The sequence below is a fragment of the Oncorhynchus mykiss genome, chromosome 6 (genome assembly GCF_013265735.2).
Source record: "Oncorhynchus mykiss isolate Arlee chromosome 6, USDA_OmykA_1.1, whole genome shotgun sequence".
NCBI classification, from domain to species: domain Eukaryota; kingdom Metazoa; phylum Chordata; class Actinopteri; order Salmoniformes; family Salmonidae; genus Oncorhynchus; species Oncorhynchus mykiss.
Window position 1 is genome coordinate 6,902,633 of NC_048570.1, and position 13,864 is coordinate 6,916,496.

Genomic DNA, 13,864 nt, shown 5'->3' on the forward strand with positions numbered 1-13,864 from the left:
ACCTCCACTCAATTCTGAGGATTTCTTCAGCTCAGAGCCTTACCCCGAACATTGATGAACTTGTGGAAAAGATGGGACACCACCAAGTATCACCCTCAACCTCAAACAAGTGAACATTACTGTGCAATCACATATTTAGAGTTTTTACTCAGTTCAAGTTTAAAAGTTAAAATTTAATATTTGTTTTCACTGCATGTTACTTCTCCTTAAACAAAGTGTTGTTTTTGATTAATAGATTTTTGCACTTTATTTTTTTGTATTTCAATCCAATTATATTTTAAAAATATTTCAGTTGAGTGGATGATAGAAAATTGCTATTATTGTTTTTTCTTTGAAGTAAATTTAGCCCACTTTTGCTAAAATAGAAAATATAGTCTACTGATGGTGCCTTGAATACCGGTTTCTTTCATTTAATGTTCATGTTATGGGGATATTTATATAAAGGAAATTTGTCTTTTGTGTCTGTTGAAAATTAAAGATTACTGACAGAGCCATAAGAAAATATTGCTTTATTTATCTGATCATATTGTAATATATTTGTTAGGTTTTCAGTAGGTTCAATTAGGTTCACTAGACTATATGCGTCATTTAAAAAATGTTCAATGAACATTCGAACAGTCCGGCCCTCGTCTTGTAGCTGATTTTTTTATTTGGCCCTCCGTCCATTTGACTTTGACACCCCACACACATACTATCTACTGCATCTTGCCATCTTATGTAATACATGTATCGTTAGCCACTTTAAACAATGCCACTTTTATATGTTTACATACCTTACATTACTCATCTCATATGTTTATACTGTACTCGATACCATCTACTGCATATTGCCTATGCTGCTCTGTACCATCACTCATTCATATATCTTTATGTACATATTCTTCATCCCTTTATACTTGTGTGTATAAGGTAGTAGTTTTGGAATTGTTAGTTAGATTACTTGTTGGTTATTACTGCATGGTCGGAACTAGAAGCACAAGCATTTCTCTACACTCGCGCTAACATCTGCTAACCATGTGTATGTGACAAATACAATTTGATTTGAATGTAAATTTCTGACGCACTGGGAATGTGATGAAAGAAATAAAAGCTGAAATAAATCATTCTCTGTCCTATTATTCTGACATTTCACATTCTGAAAAGTGGGAAGGCAGGTAAGGTAGGAGAGGGGACTCTTTACCTTTTCTTTTCTTTGGTTCAGTCCAACTCCTTTTCCCCAATTTACCGTGTTTAGGAATAATACATTCCTGGTCAACTCTGTCGTCATTCCCAACACCTACGATCACAGACCTTTTTCACTCCACGGGGAGTTGAGATGTAGCAGGGTGCTGCGTTCCCTCCTCCATGAGGCGAACATAACATTCGGTTACAGATTTTTTGGTTACGGAATTATGAGTTTTAATCACTTAATAATTCACAAACAAAATATACATCAGAAAGCTCCACCGTTACTTCTGTGAACTTTCATTATCCACCCTCCTCAAAAAGACAAATGTGAAAATATCTTAATATCTTACGTTTTAAGACTTTTTCTGGTGATGTTTTCTAAGATCTCTTTTACATCTGTTGACCCAGAAATCAAAGCCTTCACTGGTTGAAAAATGTATCTAGAATTACATTTACCAAAAATATACACACTTAGATTTCATTTGACACCCAATTACACATGCTCCTATTAACATCACATTGGTTCTCATGGGTCCTTTTACATGGAAATGCCCTACTGTATTTCTAGAGATACTATCCATCCCCAACTAGTAATAAAGTGGTCGGGCTGGTTGCTACTGGCCTCTCCAGCTTCAGGTTGAATCACACCCATGATGAGAGGAGGTTTCCTGGACACACAGAGAGAAACTACAGGCTGAATCACAACCAATATGAGAGGAGGTTTACTGGACACACAGGGAGAAACTACAGGCTGAATCACACCCATGATGAGAGGAGGTTTACTGGACACACAGGGAGAAACTACAGTCTGAATCACACCCATGAGGAGAGGAGGTTTACTGGACACACAGAGAGAAACTACAGGCTGAATCACACCCATGATGAGAGGAGGTTTACTGGACACACAGGGAGAAACTACAGTCGGAATCACACCCATGATGAGAGGAGGTTTACTGGACACACAGAGAGAAACTACAGGCTGAATCACACCCATGATGAGAGGAGGTTTACTGGACACACAGGGAGAAACTACAGGCTGAATCACACCCATGATGAGAGGAGGTTTACTGGACACACAGGGAGAAACTACAGTCTGAATCACACCCATGAGGAGAGGAGGTTTACTGGATACACAGAGAGAAACTACAGGCTGAATCACACCCATGATGAGAGGAGGTTTAATGGACACACAGGGAGAAACTACAGGCTGAATCACACCCATGATAAGAGGAGGTTTACTGGACAGACAGTGAGAAACTACAGTCTGAATCACACCCATGATAAGAGGTTTACTGGACACACAGGGAGAAACTACAGTCTGAATCACACCCATGAGGAGAGGAGGTTTACTGGACACACAGAGAGAAACTACAGGCTGAATCACACCCATGATGAGAGGAGGTTTACTGGACACACAGGGAGAAACTACAGTCGGAATCACACCCATGATGAGAGGAGGTTTACTGGACACACAGAGAGAAACTACAGGCTGAATCACACCCATGATGAGAGGAGGTTTACTGGACACACAGGGAGAAACTACAGGCTGAATCACACCCATGATGAGAGGAGGTTTACTGGACACACAGGGAGAAACTACAGTCTGAATCACACCCATGAGGAGAGGAGGTTTACTGGATACACAGAGAGAAACTACAGGCTGAATCACACCCATGATGAGAGGAGGTTTAATGGACACACAGGGAGAAACTACAGGCTGAATCACACCCATGATAAGAGGAGGTTTACTGGACAGACAGTGAGAAACTACAGTCTGAATCACACCCATGATAAGAGGTTTACTGGACACACAGGGAGAAACTACAGGCTGAATCACACCCATGATATGAGGAGGTTTACTGGACATACAGGGAGAAACTACAGTCTGAATCACACCCATGATAAGAGGAGGTTTACTGGACACACAGGGAGAAACTACAGGCTGAATCACACCCATGATAAGAGGAGGTTTACTGGACACACAGGGAGAAACTACAGGCTGAATCACACCCATGATAAGAGGAGGTTTACTGGACACACAGGGAGAAACTACAGGCTGAATCACACCCATGATGAGAGGAGGTTTCCTGGACACACAGGGAGAAACTACAGGCTGAATCACACCCATGATGAGCGGAGGTTTACTGGACACACAGGGAGAAACTACAGGCTGAATCACACCCATGATGAGAGGAGGTTTCCTGGACACACAGAGAGAAACTGCAGGCTGAATCACACACATGATGAGAGGAGGTTTACAGGACACACAGGGAGAAACTACAGTCTGAATCACACCCATGAGGAGAGGAGGTTTACTGGACACACAGGGAGAAACTACAGGCTGAATCACACCCATGATGAGAGGAGGTTTACTGGACACACAGGGAGAAACTACAGGCTGAATCACACCCATGATAAGAGGAGGTTTACTGGACAGACAGTGAGAAACTACAGTCTGAATCACACCCATGATGAGAGGAGGTTTACTGGACAGACAGTGAGAAACTACAGTCTGAATCACACCCATGATGAGACTACCTTTAAGGCATAAGGGTTCGGTTAATGTTAGGGTTGAGGTTAGTGTTAATGTTAGGGTTGAGGTTAGGGTTAATGTTAGGGTTGAGGTTAGGGTTAATGTTAGGGTTGAGGTTAGGGTTAATGTTAGGGTTGAGGTTAGGGTTAATGTTAGGGTTAATGTAAGGATTAAGGTTAGTGTTAAGGTTAGGGTCCGTTTTAGGTTTTGGTCAGACGGGCTGTCAATGGGATGTTGGTCAGAAAAGTCCATTTAGTCTTTCCCTTCTCAAACCTGTCCTCCACCTAACCAGTTCATATCATGTATTCCACCACCAGCACACCTGATTCACTAATCAGAGGTTTGGATGATTAGTTGACCAGTGGAACAAAGTGGACTGGATCTAGGTGAACTATGTGGAGAGTCTTCCAGGGACAGTACAGTACAGACTGAGAAGCTAACAACAGTGTAGTTTACTCAACTCATTCAAACTATCATGAATATTGTTTAGAGAGAAGATCTGCACAAGGGCATAAAGTTTAAGATATAGCAAGAGAGGACAATATGGTGCAAGGTAGCCAAAGTGGAATCAAAAGTTATAGGCCTAATCATCAATCAAATATGAAATATAAAACCAAAATATAATCTACATATAAAGACAACATGTCATCTACATGTGTTATAGAATAGCTCCCTTCTCACATCCCAGGTCATGTTTGGACTGGAACGTGACAACTCAACGGGCTATGCGCATCTCCCCAATAGCCTACAGACAACTTTCCTGAGTGCAATGTCATTATTGTGACCGATATGTATAGAATAATAAGCAGAGTGAAGAAGGAAAAGATCCCACCTCTGACGCACAGCAGAGACATCACTGCTGAGATTTCCCCTGGAACAAGAGTCCCTCAAGAATTTAAAAACAGTCATTGCGTTACAATGAATGTCCTCCCCAAACGCTTGTTGCATTGTAAACTATCCTCCCAGTCCCTTGGGATTTCAGCGAATGGATGATGCGCCGCTGCCATTTACTTGGATGAGAAGTTGGACGAACGCTCCTCCAGCTCACGATACGAAATGGTGGAGAACTACAGTGTGGTGATGTGTCGTTCACGAACGAACGGCTGTTTTTGAACGGATCTTTTTGTTGAACCTCGGGAACCGAATTGCATCGGTGAAAGAGCCATTCATCTGGCTCTATGATTTGCAAACTGCTACTACTGCTTGTTGAGATCAGAACAACGTTTTTCTGCAGATAAATTACAACATCATTATCTAAAGGGGGTGAATCCTCACTGCAGAAATAATAAATAGTGGGGAGAGAGTTGTGATTGAATGTTTGTTTGTACAGTTATGGCTGTAATGTTATTATTTTGTGTTCTCACTAAACACCCACATTTGTATTTGTGTGGGAAATGTTTGTAGGCTATGGTGTTTGCTGTTTGTATTTCATTGAACTTTAGGCCCATACAAAGACAAATCACACAACATAGACTACCAAATAACCTTAGGCAAAAATACACGAAATAAAAGTCAAGTGAAAATAGTTATAAATGACTTTATCAATTATGAGTAGCTAAACATTATCGACTTTTGGACACTGATGCGCAGGAGAACCCCTAGCTGTCAATCAAGCAGGCGCGGTGAACGGATTATGACGCTCAAGCGTTCCAAATGACGCAACAATACAGCTCCAGACCAGAGAAAGTTAATGCCGAGGATATTATTCGGTTCAACACTAAAACTGAGGTTTGACACGTGTGATTTGAGGTGAGTCAAATATTTACAAAAGTTTACAATACATTAACCATCCGCTTCGTTATTTCTGTTGCTATCAATCACTCCATCTGTATCTACTCTTCTGTCTGTCTTTCGGACTATCTGAATTGTCTGTGTACTGTCTAGCCAGCATATGCCAGAAAGGCTCATATTCACAAAGTCTCATAGAAGGAGTGCTGATCAATAATCAGTTTGGTCTTTTAAATTAAACTGAATACGTTTTGATGGACAGGAGGTCGACCTGATCCTAGATCAGCACTCCTACCCTGAAACACTTTGTGAACACAATCCAGGTGTACTGTGATTATGAAGTTGTGATGAGGTATTATTATATTAGTTGTGCTGATGCATGATGGGTTGTAGGCTAGAGCTTGAGGACTCAACTCTGAAGACTGTTTCTGAATTCACTGACCTGGTGAGTAAATGTTGTGTACAATGGCACCATCTAGTGACAGAAACATAGAAACACACATTGTTGCTGAACGAAGGCATCTCTTTATTTTCCAGAAATAAAACTTGTAGACCTTTCCTGCAGTCTCTGAGGAGATGGACACCTCTTCTTCTTCTGGACGATCTCCGTCTCCTACTGGGACTGTCTTCTTACCCCCTCCTATCATGTGGAACAGTCTGTAAGTCATTCATCACATAACCTAGCTCTGGTCCAGGGCATTATGTACGGCTTGCTGAAGGAAGGCTCAGTGTCTGCAAGCTGTACGTAACGCCCTGGACCAGAGTGACACATTACCCACCTCTGGCCATCATGGACAGTCAACTCATCACATTCACGTACTGTAAGCCACAGTTGTGTGATTTGTGTTATTAAAGACAGTTAAATTGAGCAGAAGTTAAATTATTATTTTAATATTGTAGTAAATTGTCTGAGTTCACTTCCTAAATAATGTGTTGACATTCCTTTGCTCCCAGCTACAAGCAGGCAGAGATGGAGGTTTACTTCCCGAGAGAAGAGAAGAAGACCTGTACAGAGAAGGAAGCCCACATGCTTGAGTTGATGGGGAAGGATCAAACGATCCGAAATCAGAAGAAGGAGATGGGCAGACTTCAAGTGTGCCTCTGGGAGGAGGAAAAGAAGAAGAGGAATGGTGGAACGGAGAAGGACAAGATCATTGAACAATTACAGTCTGAGACAGACCACCTCAGAGCCCTTTTAAAAGATGAAAGGAGGAGAAGAAGAGTAGAAAGGGGTATACTGAAAGAGTGGAAGGCTGAGATCCTGAGACTGAGGGAGGCAGAGAGCCAGAGGGAGGCAGAGAGCCAGAGGGAGTCAGAGAGCCAGAGGGAGGCAGAGAGCCAGAGAGATGCAGAAAGACAGAGAGAAGCAGAGAGACAGAGAGAAGCAGAGAGACAGAGAGAAGCAAAGAGACAGAGAGAAGCAGAGAGACAGAGGGAGGCAGAGAGAGAGAGGGAAGCAGAGAGACAGAGGGAGGCAGAGAGACAGAGAGAAGCAGAGAGACAGAGGGAAGCAGAGAGACAGAGGGAAGCAGAGAGAGCCACAGAAGCAATGGAGCACCAGAGAAAACTGCAGGAGATCCACAGACTCAACCAACTGCTGGATCTACTGATGGTGGACCTACAACTGGCCCACGTAAGACATGTCATTGTTATTATTAAAAGGCAGTGTATATTTACCCAGCTGAAAATGAATAGTGGCAGACAGCGGTACGCTAACCCAATGTTAACTTTCATTCCTTTCCTTAACCCTTACCTTAACCTCACTGAAACTATACCTAACCTTTACCTTAACCCAACCCTAGGTCCTGAACCTAACCATCATTTATCTCAACCCCTATGCCTTTCTTCTGCCGGTTGAATATCCACTTCCTTATTAACGTCATTCCTGTTGTTGTTGTTGACTGTATCTGTGCAGGTTGTAAATAGCTGCATTAGTGAAACATCATCTGTAGGAGTAATTTCTACAAGCATAAACATCAGAGGCAACATTGTTGTAACATCACACAAATTGTAACAGGAATTTCTCAAACCCCTAACTGAATGAGCAAGAATGTTGTGTGTTTGTATTTGAACACATTTTGGACATAATTGATTCCATAAAATGTCTCATAATTTTTTCAAGCCATGTCAATACATTAATTGACAATGAATTGTCCAGATGAATTGATCAACATGACCCTGCTATTGATGTTGTCCAGTGTTTGATTCAATTACCTAGCTCTAGGTTATATTTCTGTGTATCGTTCTCTGCAAATCCTTTGAAAGTATGTCTTGGTAATAGATTATCACTAATTTAACCTTTTAAAATGAAGCAAGAGATTGAGAGATTGAGGCTATGGCAGAAAGTCATGGAGGATCAGCGACCAAGACTGGCCTGGAACAACAAACCTATTGAGACAGGAAGCGAGAGGGAAAGAGAGAGGGAAAAAGAGAGAGAAAGGGAGATGGAAAGTGAGAGAAAAGCAGAATTGGAAAGTCAAGAAATGAAGAAGAAAGTGGAACAGGCAGAAGAAATGATAAAATCGTTAGAACGAGAGATTGAGAGATTGAAAGAGATTGAGAAGGAAATCATATTTGAAAGAGAAAGAGACATGCGTATTGCAGAGAATGAGAAAGTCAAACTGGTTAACGAAAAGGTAAAAGAGTTAGAGAGAGAGGTTGAGAGACTGAAAGAAGATATGACAACAAAAGAGATTCAATACAAAATCAAATTTCAAAGAGCGAAAGAAGCATTTAGAAGACAGAATGAGAGAGTGAAACAGGTTAACCAAAATGTACTAGTGTTAGACAGAGAGGTTGTGAGAATGAAAGAAGAGATTAGATTGAAAGACGAGACTGAACCAGAGAGAACATTTGATAGAGACAGAGAGAGAGAAAATGATTGGAGACGAAGTGAAGAGGAGTTGAAAAATAGAGTGGAGAGAGAGATGGAGATGGAGACAGCCCTCATCAATGACAAAAAGACGTCTGAATTGGAGGAAGTCTTCAAGAAAATCAAGGAACAGCAGATAGAATTAGAAAATATGGAAACAGACAAATATAAATGGAAACAGAACCAAATGGACATGGAGGAGAAGATGGAGGGTGAGCACAACAAACAGAAAGAGGTAGAAAGAAAGAGAATGGAGAAAATACCAAAACAGAGACAAGAAGAAGATGAGAAGAAGAAGGAGATGGAGAGAGAAGAAGAAGAGGAGAGACGCAAACAGAAGCACATAGAGATGGAAGAGGAAGAAAGAGAGAGGGAGAAAGAGAGACAGAGAGAGATCAAAAGGAAGAGAATTGAGAAGAGACAGAAAATTATGGAAAGAGAAGAAGAGAGACAGAGAGAGATTGAAAGAGAGATTGAAGAAGAAAGATGTAAACAGAAGCAAATAGAGATGGAAGAGGAAGAACGAGAAAGGGAGAAAGAGAGACAGAGAGAGATCAAAAGGAAGAGAATGGAGAAGAGACAGAAAATTATGGAAAGAGAAGAAGAGAGACAGAGAGAGATTCAAAGAGAGATTGAAGAAGAAAGATGTAAACAGAAGCAAATAGAGATGGAAGAGGAAGAAAGAGAGAGGGAGAAAGAGAGACAGAGAGAGATCAAAAGAAAGAGAATGGAGAAGAGACAGAAAAACATGGAAAGAGAAGTGAGACAGAAAGAGATTGAAAGAGAGAATGAAGAACAACTATTTAAACAGAAGCAAATAGAGATGGAAGAGGAAGAAGAAGAGAGACAGAGAGCGATCGAAGAGAAAGAGAGACAGAGAGAGATTGGAGAGAAAGAAAGACGACAACAACAAGAGGAGAGAAAGATAATGTTTGAGAGAGATCAAGAAGAAGAAAATATATGGAAACAGAAGCAAATTGACATGGAGAAGGAGGGAAGAGAGAGGGAGAACAAGAGACAGAGAGAGATAGAAGAGATACACAGACGACAACAACAAGAGGAGAGACAGAAACAAATGGAGAAGGAGAAAGAAAGGGAGAAAGACAATGACAATCAGAGAGAGATGGAATTAAAAGATCAGCAACAGAAAGAGATGGAGAAAGAAAATATGATTATGAGAGAAAGAGAGGAAGCAGGAAGAAGAAAGGAAGGGCAGAAAAATATTTTGGGGGAAATTGAGGGACAGAATGAACTGGAGATAGAACAGGAGAGAGAGATGGAAGAAAAGCAGGAAGTGATTAAGGAAGCAGAGGAAGAGTACAGGGAAAGAGAAGAGAGAGGAAAGGAAGTAAGCATGAAGAAACATGTAGTAGTTAATGTTAAAGCAAAAGCACGGGAAGTCTTCAATAGGCGTAAAGAGAGGAGGTTAGAAGTGTTGAAGGGGGAACGAGAACACATAGAAAGAGGACAACAAATCAGGAGGGAGAAGGAGGAAAGACGGCTGGAGATGGAAAGAAAACAGGAGAGGGCAAGACAACAAGAGGACCAGGATAAAAAACGAGAGATTGAAATTGCTAGACAGAAAGAAATGTTGAGACTAAGAGAGGAGGAGAGGCAGAGAGAGGAAGAGAGAGAGGAGGAGAGAAAGAAAGCCATTAAATGCCTTTTATCTTTAATCAGAGAGAGAGAAGAAATAATACAGGCAAAAAAAAGAGAGGAGATGGTGGAAGAGGAAAGAAGGGAGATCCTTGAGTACAAGAGGGGTGACTTAGAGGAGGAGGAGAAGGAAGATGACAAGGAGGACATTCTCTCACCCGATAAAAGTATCCGAAGGAGAGCTGTGGGCTGGGTGAACAAGAAGTGGGAGAAGAGGAACATCAGAAAGATAGAGAGAACGTATCAGAGAGAGGCTGAGGAGGGCCATAAGATCGTCCACATAGGTAAGACCTGTTTTCCCTCTACTTATGACATCATCCTCTTTAGTCTCCTCTACACACATAAGTTCCACACCAGTCATCATGTTGCATCATTGTTTGAATATAAAACTACTGTCCAAAGAATATGTTAGCTGACATGGCTCATTGAGTGACTGACTGACATAACAAGAAAAATACTGCTGATAACAACCACGTTTTTAAATGGTACCTTGTGTCATCTACTAGTCTAACTCTCAAGACTAAGTAGAGACCCAGAAAGAGTTCCTAAAAACACACACACAAAAACGTGTTTTGGGGAGATCCGGGGGCTACTAGTGGCCATGGGGCGCTAAGCGATCACATATGCCCTGGCACTATACAAAGAATAGGTGCCATTCTGGACTCATGTTCAACTTAGGGCCAGGTCAATTCGGGATGGGAATTATTGCACTTTATTGACAAATTCCATGCCTTGCTCAACTGAAAAGAGTAAAGAATCATTGAGATCCAATTGTGTTTTCTATTCTTCATTCCCTGTGTCCATTACATTTAAGTTGATACCAGATCCACTAAGTTGAATGTAAACTCTACTTCTTCTCCCCTCCCAGCCATCCCTGGACACACAAGGCTAACATCCACCATGACCCGGGCAGAGAGAGAGAGGGAGAAGAGGAAGGAGCTGCTGAAGGCTGAGGAGAGAAGGAAGAAGATGGAGGATTTCAATAAGCAGTGGAGAGAGCGGTCCCTGCTTAAAAAACAGACTCATCAACAACTGAAGGAGGAGAGGGAGAGGATGAAGGAAAACTACCTGGAGCAGATGAATCTGGAGGCTGATGCTCAAATCAACAACCGGTGTCTAACCACCCAACACAGCCACGATTACAACCACGGTCAGGAGTTGCCCGGGTGGGCCAATGGCCAACAAGTAAGCCAAGAGCCCACTGGATCTGCTGATGGCCACCAGGAAAGGCCAAGGAGGCAACAGGCATGGGCAGAGAACCAGGAGGGGAGTTCAGAGAACCAGCAGGAGGGGCCAGAGAACCATCAGGGGGGGCCAGACAGCCAGCAGCTAGAAGCTCCAGAAGAGGTTGAAACATCAGAGCGAATATCCAAGACAAAGAAAAAGCCAAGCATCTGGAAGAAAATTAGGATGAGGTAAAGAATGTTTAAACATCTATTCATGTTTTACACTGTTAATATACATGTCATCACTTTAAAAAGTGACATTATCCAAATGTGAGGGTTTAGTGTACATGCATCACACATGTAAATATATAGATACTTACCTGTCTCTGTGATGTCTTACAGCCTTCCTGACGTGCTGTCTGCCTAGAGCTGGAACTTGATGAAGCCACAGTTCCACTGAGGTTACGTTGGTAATTAAAAGTGTCGCCCAATAATTCCTCCTCCTCTTTAAGTCATCGAGCCACATGTCCTCCTCAAAACATTATAGTCTCCTCAAGCCAGCAAGTATCCTCTTTATCAGGCAACAAACCATCGAAGGTCAGTGACCCTCCTCCCAAGAACAGAGACTCTCATCTGTATCCAAGTTAAATTAATCTCTGCTTACCACCTCTACAGTCCTAGAAAATATCCCCAAAATGGAAATGGTTTCAACAGAAGTCCTCCCCTCAGACCAGTGGCTCCACAGACCAGAGTTTCTCATCTTTATTCAAGTTGAATGCAACTCTGATCATTTTCACCACCTCTCCTGTTAAGGGGAGGTGCTGAAAAGGAGGTCTGGGAGGAGGTCTGCAGGTAGCCTGGACCGGACCGGTAGCAGCTAAGTTGCTGGCTCCATCCCCGGGCAGAGCTGCTCAAGTCAGGCCAGTGATGTTTGATGATGTCCTTTTTGTTTGCAAAGTTTTACTCTTTAATAAAAGCATTTATTAAAAAAGCAATATTGTTGTTACGGTGTGGATTGTTTTGTTATTTATTAGAATTGAAACATCCAGTAGTCATGGTAGATGTTAGACTTTCAATGAGACACCTAACATTCCATCAGTTTGATACAATGTGTGACATGTTATATTAGAGAGGAGTCCTCTATACACATCTATTTTAGACCATAGGAGAAATATCAGATTGAAATAGCTTCTCTAAGAATCTGAGGAGAGAGCAACAGTAGACGCATCGTTAGCTCTCCCACCTCCAGTTCAGTACTCGGGTCATTCCACCAATTGAGTACCTTTTGGGGAGTGTAACTTTTAAATTCATCTAATTCTAACATTCTGTCATAAAGAGCACATGTTCAACTTAATATAAAACATGTTTTCCATCTCAAAGTAACAAATACATACTATAGTAAGTGCCTATTAAGTGCCAAATAAAGTGACAGGGTTGACTGTAACAGAGTTGACTATTTCATCTAGAATCAACCATAGATCCCCATGTGACAGGGGGAATGGAATGCAAGCTTACCAAACACATGTAAATAGTTTAAACATTTCTAGACTGTCTATCTATAGGTAACAGGGTTGATGTGTTGTAATTCACCCACCCAGTGGTGATTGCAGCATGTACATCTTGGTGGGGAAAACTCCCCCAAAATGTTTTAGATGAATACCAGCAAAGCCACTACACACAACAAACACAACACAAAACAATACATTAAACAATACATTAATTGCACTATAACTTTAACAAACGGTGCCCACAAACTTTTAGGGTCGACATAAAGCTGTCCCAACAGCAGAGCTTTCTTTTCAGCACCATGGAGAGAATCCTTTTTTAAAACCATAGCTGATATGGCTGACTTGCTTAAACAAACGTGGATTCTGCTGATAATTGAGATGTACAAACTATGGCATAAGGGGACAACTGTTATGCACGTGAGTGAGGACCCAAAAGCGGTTTAACAAAAACAGAGTCCTTTAATGTCAAAACACAGGGAAGACATAGATCCTCTTCAAATGTATATAATGGCAAAATAGACAACCCGCAGAGAGGGCGACAAATGAATCATAAAGTCCTTCTGATATTCACAGAAGAGTCCCCCTTCTTAGCAGCAGAGGAGAATAGCTGGGTTAGAGTCCCCTTCTTAGCAGCAGAGGAGAATAGCTGGGTTAGCGGCGACAGACTGCTGGTCTCTCTGGGTAGGCGCGGGTCGTAGAGGACAGAGGTACCTGATCACACGTAGCATCAGATGAACAGGCAGATTCCGACAGGACAGGACAAGGGTGAAGTAAACGAGACGATAGTTTGGTTCTGGCATGAGAAACTCAAACGAGAATCTGACAAAGACAGAAGCAGGAACAGAGAGAGAAATAGAGACCTAATCAGAGGGAAAAAGGGAACAGGTGGGAAAAGGGTGAACGAGGTAGTTAGAGAAGATGAGGAACAGCTGGGGGAAGGAGAGGAAGAGAAGGTAACCTAATACGACCAGCAGAGGGAGACGGAGTGAAGAGAAAGAACAGGAACAAGACATAATATGACAATACATGACAACAACGAGTGGACTACAGGATATCTGTAATTTAGATTAAGACAATGAGAGAGCTAGGATGGATGTTGTCAATATAACCATTCGTTCAGCACTTTTGAAATGTACAGCGACAGAATTTTGAACATGGGCCATTCTTACAGTATTCTCCCTGTACACCAAGTCATAACTGCATATAAGCAGACAATGAAAGCTTGTACAATATT

The 13,864-nt window shown here is 41.8% G+C and overlaps 2 protein-coding genes across 3 annotated transcripts; both read left to right on the plus strand.

The window, feature by feature from the left end:
* Window positions 1–4,975: 4,975 nt before the first annotated feature.
* On the plus strand, window positions 4,976–7,324 carry LOC110525195 (zinc finger CCCH domain-containing protein 13-like). 2 transcript variants are annotated; one of them, XM_036979300.1, is made up of 4 exons: window positions 4,976–5,449; window positions 5,822–5,873; window positions 5,966–6,087; window positions 6,383–7,324. In XM_036979300.1, the coding sequence occupies exons 3-4, from the start codon at window positions 6,005–6,007 to the stop codon at window positions 7,284–7,286; spliced, it is 987 nt and encodes a 328-aa protein (XP_036835195.1). In that variant the 5' UTR covers window positions 4,976–5,449; window positions 5,822–5,873; window positions 5,966–6,004; the 3' UTR covers window positions 7,287–7,324. The 2 variants fall into 2 exon arrangements, with proteins under 2 accessions (XP_036835195.1, XP_036835197.1); XM_036979302.1 differs by lacking the exon at window positions 4,976–5,449 and having other exon boundaries at window positions 5,725–5,873.
* A 1,863-nt stretch (window positions 7,325–9,187) lies between these two features.
* Window positions 9,188–11,813, plus strand: LOC118964818 (trichohyalin-like). The gene is made up of 2 exons (XM_036979299.1): window positions 9,188–10,240; window positions 10,825–11,813. Exons 1-2 carry the CDS (start codon window positions 9,229–9,231, stop codon window positions 11,373–11,375), a joined length of 1,563 nt encoding a protein of 520 aa, XP_036835194.1. The 5' UTR covers window positions 9,188–9,228; the 3' UTR covers window positions 11,376–11,813.
* Window positions 11,814–13,864: the final 2,051 nt, after the last annotated feature.

Bases quoted from the DNA above. Each gene is read 5' to 3' on its own strand.
- LOC118964818 (XM_036979299.1), top strand. From the start codon at position 9,229: ATGTTTGAGAGAGATCAAGAAGAAGAAAATATATGGAAACAGAAGCAA. The intron at 10,241-10,824 runs GTAAGACCTGTT...CTCCCCTCCCAG, and splicing joins CCATAAGATCGTCCACATAG to CCATCCCTGGACACACAAGG.
- LOC110525195 (XM_036979300.1), top strand. From the start codon at position 6,005: ATGGACACCTCTTCTTCTTCTGGACGATCTCCGTCTCCTACTGGGACT. The intron at 6,088-6,382 runs GTAAGTCATTCA...CTTTGCTCCCAG, and splicing joins CCTATCATGTGGAACAGTCT to CTACAAGCAGGCAGAGATGG.